Below are 7,725 nucleotides of genomic sequence, written 5' to 3'. Positions count from 1 at the left end.
ACTTCTGACATTCTGGGCCTGTCTGTGAGGTTTTAATGGAACTGAAAATCAGTAATTGCATTTATTATGATTTTGTGGTACATGTCTTTTTTGTGGGGTGAAGCTGAATTGGGTCTTAAGGCCCCATCTACACACAATATTAGCACCACATACTGTCCTTTGCACAATTGCAGTTATAGCAGTGTAGTAAGTCTTTTTGCTGGTATTGGCTGTTCCCTGAGGAGAATTGCATCCTTCTGCTGCTGTTCTCTGAGGAGAGACTGCAGTAACAGTGACTACTTGAACACAACCACCACACTCTCAACTGTATAGTACTATGTGAGAGACAGCCTAAGAAATTGCCTCAATATCAAACCAGAAATGCCCTTGAGGAGCAGTATACCATGATACATCAGTGCTGAAGTGACACACAGAATGGATGCTGTCTTTTATAATGCACTGAGACCCATAAATGGTGGTGGGAAGAGGACACACTATAAATACCATTTTTTGCTTTGTCTGCTTAGGTATTGCAGGCAATATAAAAAGCAGGAATGTGTTTACCCATACAAAAACAACGAGTTCTCTAGAAACAGGTCAATTTGGAGGCTATTTCATAGCCAGGAAAGTTTCATGATAACTGAACCTGTATTAGCCATTTTTACTGGTCAATTACATGGACTACAGTCACAGGTGGATACAAGTGCAGGCATAGCTTATTTAGGGGCACTGAACCACAGTTACAGAAAGAGATCTGAGTAAAATACAGTCCCTGCAAAAATGGTTACATTTTGTGTAGTGGGTAATACATACTTTGTATGTTTACAAACAGTTTCTAGAGAGAGAATAAAAAGTTAAAAGTATGTTGCAGGTATTACTAATATACCCCATAATGGGCCATAATAATATAATTTCAGGAATTATATAGGGTTGAAAGCCATACCATAATCTGGCGAATTTTAAGACTGTAAAAATTAACTAACCATTTATTAAAACACCTTTCACTCATTATTTGCTGTGCAAAACAACTTATGAGTGTAACCTTAATACAGAATGCATACAAATGCTGAGAATAATTATGATGAAGTTTCCCCCAAAAGTTAGCTAATTGAAAGAGCAGTTCATTAAGAAAGTATTTCTTAATTGTAATATTTGAAGCAAGTCTCTAATGTGTTGAATTTTAGTTTACACTCTAATGTACTATACCTGCCTATGAGACATTTCTCAATTAAACAATATGGCTTGCAGTGCAAAGCCCCAACTTGTTCCTCAAAGTTCATTAGCTGCTCTAGGTTCTTCCTACACAAATGCTTACCACCAGCTCCACAGAACAGACACACCCTTCTTTCTTAAGGCAAGTTCCTTTTTTAACCATCAGGTAAAGATGCAGGAGAAAGATGCCTCCAGACCACAAATAATTAACTTCTGGAATAATTTTACAATGGCAGAATACCATTTTGCCTATCATAGTCTGAAACGACAGAAGATTGAGCCCCTGTGCTTTTGTTTATACTATATTAAAGCAATAGAATTGGAGGTAAGAGGATATGCAGCTATACGTATATAATTCTAATGTAAAGCACAAAAGCAAGAAACAAATAATAAAAGTACAGAAACTGTGGAACAGTGAGAGAACTATTCCAACTCAGGCAGTTTTATACTACGTCCTGATGAAGGTGTAGCAACACCAGTTCCAAAATTGTATTCTGTGAAACTCTGCATGATGTCTAAAACCCTGGTTCTGTTGGAGGTTTGTCTTTTATTTCAGTGGGAGAACCATCTCACACTGGAGATTTTGTGGATATATTTGTGCACAATAATGAGAAGTATACTTAATAGAATAGAATAGAATAGAATAGAATAGTATAGTATAGTATAGAATAGAATAAAACAGAACAGAACAGAACAGAACAGAATAGAATAGAACAGAACAGAACAGAACAGAACAGTTCCAGTTGGAAGGGACCTACAACGATCATCTAGTCCAATTGCCTGACCACTTCAGGGCTGATCAGAGTGTGATAGTTGTTACTCTGATAGTTGTCACACTAGCCAAATTGAATTTACATGCAGTAAAACTTTATTTGGAAATTACAGAGCTTGAGACAAGAAGTGCATGTAATATATGCACTCAGACACAAACAGGCTTCTATGCAGTCCTGGAGCTTGGCTGGCATGATAAAAAAACTTTGAAGAGTCATGGTCCTTGAAGCAGGTAATGTGCTTGCAGCTCTGACACAGTTTGTAGGAAGAGAATTCCATGATGATGATGACCATTTTCTGGCAGCAATTCTTTTTGAATATCAAGATCTAGTCTATTTATAAAATGTTTGAGTTTCTCAGTGGATTTTAATCTTTGGTTTCCTTTCCTTGGACTATATGCTGTGCAATGTCGGTGGGTGTTAATTTCCCCTGGTCACACCATTTGACTTATCCTGTTGTTTGACTGCTTCTTTGTCCTCTTTGTTATGTCTAAAGCAGTGTTCCCAGCTCTTAAGGTTATAATTCTTCAATAACCAGAAGCTGACTGCCAGTGAGATGTTTACAGTCTTGTGGCCTCCATTTTCATCCTGTGCACATATTTTCAAGGTCTCTGGTATTATCCGACACTTAAACTCCACATCGTAACAGAAGACACCTGGTACCAAGCTTCAGTTTGCACTGCAAATTTGCACAAGCTGATAACAAGCCTAACAGCCCACCAGTTCTGTGGCCTTGCAAGGCCAGCATTAGGTTTCTTACTTGCAATGGCAGTATCATTTTTACTGGGCCACCCAGGCCCAGTCACAGGTAGTATACCTCCTTGTGGTGACAGCAAGAATTTGTTTTCTGTAGATTTTCTCTATTTCAGTGCAGCATTTTAACTTGAGTCCACCCAAGTTCTGACTAATCAAGATCACCAACATGTTTCCCTTTTGCTCTGTGCACCTTTCTGTTGCAAGTTTGAAAGCAAGCCTCTGTATTTTGAATGAGTTTAGATGTGGTACAGTTCAATAAGTTGCAGTAATGGACGGACTTATCTTGTCACCAGATCCTGTAGAGTTTAAATGGCTGTTTAAATGACTTCCACAGGGCAGAAGGCGGAAACTAAGACCACGTATTTGGAGTGGGTGGCTGGGATGGTGTGAGCAAGACAATTGTGACTGACAATCAGTGAGTAAAGGTAACAGAGGTGGGAAGAGATTCAGAAGGGAAAAGATATAAGGAGAAACTAGGGAATAGTGAAAGAATAAAGAGTGGCACTGGATGATACTGGGTCAGTGGACTGGGGAGAATGGGGTGAAGCCCAATATCTGAGGAGCGCAAGAAGCTGGACTGAAAGATGTGGGACAGGGGAACTTGAAGGAGACTGTTTTCATGAGATATGCTGCTGGAAACAGCAGGTGAGGGGACTGAGTCATGATACTCAAAGAGCTTTTCGCTAGTGGGATGAGTAATATGAGACAAATGGGACTAGGAATAAGGAGTCTGCATGAGAAAAAGACAGGAGAGAGACAGTGAAGGATACAGAACAGATGATGTCAAACATCATCTTTTTCCTAAAAAGTCACAGGTGAAGGGCTGTGATCCATTAGAACACATTCAAAATTGGTAAAGATCTTGAATTTAACCAGAGGCCTGCCATCAGCATATTTTCTCCCTTCTTCAGCACAACTGCCTTCTCTCCTTCAGTTATTTCCTGTGCTGAAAGAGCAGAGATCTATATGTTCCAACCCTGTGTGTATCACTGGGACACACTGTTTTTTAATTTGACAGAGCACATAATTAGGGCCATGACACAAAGTATACGTTTAGAGCTATAAAAACCTCAGAAGGTAAGGGCTGCTAGTTTTAAGATTGTTTTTCAGTCATCATCTTTGCCTCTTTTAGCATACTTGTAGAACAGTCAGCAAAATATCCCCCCAAAAGGAATCTTGCCCCAGGCTGTACCAAGTATAGTGGAGGTGACTGTCCTAGAGTCTGTATATTCTGTGTTTAAGAAGATAGCAGCCTGACAGTGATCAAAGCTTTACAGAAGAGAAAAGCTGGTCCCTAAATTGAATCAGTTCTGATTTGCCCCGTATTTGCTGCCAAGTTGCTGAGTGATACTGGGCAAATCACTAACATGAGCTTTTCATATCTAATTGCCAATTTGAATTCTTTATCTTATGGCTGGTTTATTCAAGGCATTATGATTTAGTTTACAGAAGTGTTGAATTCTTACACCTACAAATCAGTAGGAGAAGTGTGCTGAACCAACACAATATATATAAAATACCTGGTCTTTGGCATCTCTAAATTGGCACTGGGAATAAACAGACACTGTCCACTCTATTCTTGTTGCGCTTCAGTTCTACTCTGTAGGGGCAGAAGAGTCAGGAGTGTACATTCTGTAAAGTGAGGGCGGGGGCGGGGGGGAATAACTCTCTCTCTCCTTGCTGAGAGGTGTGTAAAAGTAAATTATTACTTTAAAAAGTTGTACACTCTTGTTGTATACTCTTGTAAAAGTCTCAAGGGAGAGCCATAGGACAGAAATGAATAAATCTGTTGTCAGAGTAGCAGTTGAAAAGTATGTGGTGCAGAAAGCCTGGGGTGACACACAAAACAGCAAGAGTAAACAGAATACTTAGTGTCAGGGTCCATGGGCCCAGTAGTCCCAAGTCAGCTTAGCCCCAGGGCTGTCAGTCCTGCCTCAGTGGTGCTGTAGGCGTCCAGTCTGCACCTCAGCTTCCTGGGCTGGCTGGCTGACTTCACAGCTTGACCTCAGACCTGCTTCATCTCTGCAATCGGTGGGCTGAGGTCATAGCTGAACCCATTCCCTATTGGTTTGTAGATTTCAGTCACAAGTTCTCACCAATTTGCATTCACTCCCTCTGTGAGAGGCACATCTTGAATCTGGATCCAGATGCTTGTCTCCAACAGATCAGTGGGCACAATGAACAACATCTTCAGGTCCTGATATACAGTTCAGGCTTCCAGCACTTCAGAGAAAATTCTTCTTTCTCATCCTCTTATGGATGAGAGGTGGGTGAAGGGGAAGCATGATCTATACCCAAAAGGAAAAGGATGGGAAACTAGGCCTTGAGTGGTGAAGTTACTTAACCTTATGCCAGAATATATTAAACTTTGTTATCTTCTGTTGCTTTAACTATAGCTACTAGTTCACTCAAAGTATCAATGAAGAAGTAGAGTACTTATTATTTAAAAGAGATGCTGAAAGTAGCTCATTAAAAATACTTTTATGTATGGTCATACTGAAGTTCATTTCTCCTGCATGAGAATATTGTCCAAAGCATAACTGGATAGGAAGACATACAGTTCAGGCTTCCAGCACCTGGGAAAGAAATTCTTGTGCACCATTGCTCTTGGAGGTGAAGGTCAATTGGGCCTGCTCTTTATGAACAGATGGTGTTAAATACCTCTATGGAATGAGCATGGAGGGGAGAGACTGAGATCATACCACCTACCTCAGAAAATCACCTTGCATTCTTGGGCCAGCTGAAATGCATATGATGGCTGGTAAAGATGAGAGAGTCTGAGCAGCTTAAACTAGCCATATTTCTGTCCACCACTCAAAGATACTTGTCAGTTTTGCAAGGCAGTACAAAGTAGCATTCTAGCAGATGTCACTCCCTTTGTGTGCATCTTTAGAGTGCAGTTTGGGTTCCTCCTATGTGGCCTTTCAAATTCCTAATATAGGTAGATAACTTGGCAAACAGAAGACAGGAAGTATTTCCTGCTAGCAGTTACCTAATAAATTTAATTCCTTGGGAGGCCAGCATGCACAGTCCCTGCCAACACTGTGCCAGATCCTGCTCTTGTCCGTGTTCAACCTGTGCTCCCAACTGTGGGGCAGTACTGATTTTCTCTGACACGGTACATATAGCTCTAGTTGTTGTACTCCAGACTGTTAAGAAAGGAGGTTCATGAGAAAAGACCCTCATTTTATTTTCCTTCTGCCTCTTATTTGACGTTCTGTGTTTTCATGCTAGAACTTTACAGATAGCCCTCGCTGATAGATTGTTTTCCCCTCAACACTTAAATACCTGTAGTGTACTGTGTTCTAGTAGCTGTATTTTATGACACCATGCATCTCACCATAACAAGTGGTGTCTGAAAGCTCATACTATCATCTCTGGCTTGGACTTGCAGGACTAAATGTGGGAAGATGAAGTTCACAGAAAAGAAACAACATATCAAAATAATATGGAGGAACTGCTGAAAGTGGCAAGGTAGTTCAAGTGTGATACCGTGAAACCTCACAGCTCTGTTTTGATCCTCAGGTCCCTTGTGGAGAAAAGTTGTCTGTTGTGAATGCTCATATGTGAGCTTAAAGAGGTCTTGAACAGTGCCTATGCAGGTCCTTGCAGGTACTTCAGAACTCATGCTCAGTTCCTGTCAGATACATGGCAGGCTCTTCAAGGAGGATGACCTCCATGTACAGAATGACAACCAGGCTTTCCTGACCCTGATCTAGTAAGTGAAATTCAGGAAGAAGAAAGATGAACATGTTCCAATAATATTTTTGCCTATATCCACTTACCTGGGGGTCTCAGCCAACACACTGGTGGCTGCTAGCCATGACATGCTGATGCTCAACAGCCATTCTGGCCCTCTGGCTCAGATGGAAATGATTTTGAGTGACAGAAAGCAAGAACGTGCTTGAAGACTGCTTTCTTTTCCAGAGGAAGGGGTCATTAATTGACTCTGTAATGATTTTAGGCCAGAAAGAGGATGTAAGATTTTAATGATGAGAGTTTTGCTTATACTTTTGAGTTTTGCTTATATGTGGTTGAAACCGACAGAGATGCCATGTAAAGCAGCTGCTCCTGGTGCAACATTAGCAGTTAGTGTCACTGGAGGAATATCAGACCAGATTACTACCTCAAAGATAGCTCAGAGACATGACATAGAAAACAGTTCCTGGACTGAGGTAGTGCCTATACGTTTGGTCTTCCACATCATGGTGACCTGTGGAGGAGTGGTGTACTCCCTTGGGCACTGTGCTGATGCAAGGAAATAGGTCTCCAATACTTGCCAGTATGGTGATGGGAGGAAAGAGAACTGGACTCTGACTGGGAAAATAAGCATTCCCATGGATGCTGCTGCCTTGATCACATTGGGAAAAAAAGTCAAGTTAATTTATATTGTGACAATGCAGCTGAAGAGGTGCTTCCTGTATGTTCAGATGGTAGTTTACTTTGACACGCAGACAGGGAAAGTGGTGCAATACCTCACCTTCCATATTGAATTCAGCCATAAACCTATTGTTGTCTTTTCCACAGGAAAACATCCTGAGTATGCACAGCTCCAAAAAAAAATTTTTGGATATCAACTTGCAGAAAAAGAACTGAGCAAATTCATGAACATGGTTGTGATATTACCAAATATCTGCCCTTTAGATTTGTTGCATGCGGTGTGTTCAGTTGGAGACCACAAGAAGGTCCCTCCTGTATGGAGACATTGTTTACACAGATGAAAGATGACCTCAGGAATATTCTCAGTCCAAATACCTTCTGACTACACCAGAAATGAGGGAAATGGGAAAATTCTAGCAAATCCTTCAGAAGTTCGTGACTACTCAGTTTCTCATACAGTCAAACTACCTTTCAAAGTTCTTCTAAAAATTGCAATTGATTTGGAAAGGTAAAAAGAAAAATCCCTGTCAATAAAGAATAACGTTTCACTTGTACCAAAACCTTCTTCACTTGACTTCCTTACCTTGCAACAGTATGCAGTAAGTTGTGATTTCTACTCAGCATGTAC

At 40.7% G+C, this 7,725-nt stretch overlaps 1 protein-coding gene across 1 annotated transcript; it reads left to right on the top strand.

Moving 5' to 3' along the window:
• Nucleotides 1-6,544: 6,544 nt before the first annotated feature.
• On the top strand, nt 6,545-7,313 carry CCIN (calicin; the record flags this gene model as incomplete). Its single annotated transcript, XM_082336215.1, is given in 5 exon segments — nt 6,545-6,622; nt 6,624-6,701; nt 6,703-6,750; nt 7,001-7,225; nt 7,227-7,313. Coding segments are annotated over 5 exon segments (516 nt in total).
• Nucleotides 7,314-7,725: the final 412 nt, after the last annotated feature.

The sequence above is a fragment of the Platalea leucorodia genome, assembly GCF_965183815.1.
Source record: "Platalea leucorodia genome assembly, chromosome: Z".
In the NCBI taxonomy this organism is placed as follows: Eukaryota; Metazoa; Chordata; class Aves; order Pelecaniformes; family Threskiornithidae; genus Platalea; species Platalea leucorodia.
This window is presented reverse-complemented; position numbering and strand designations above follow the sequence as displayed.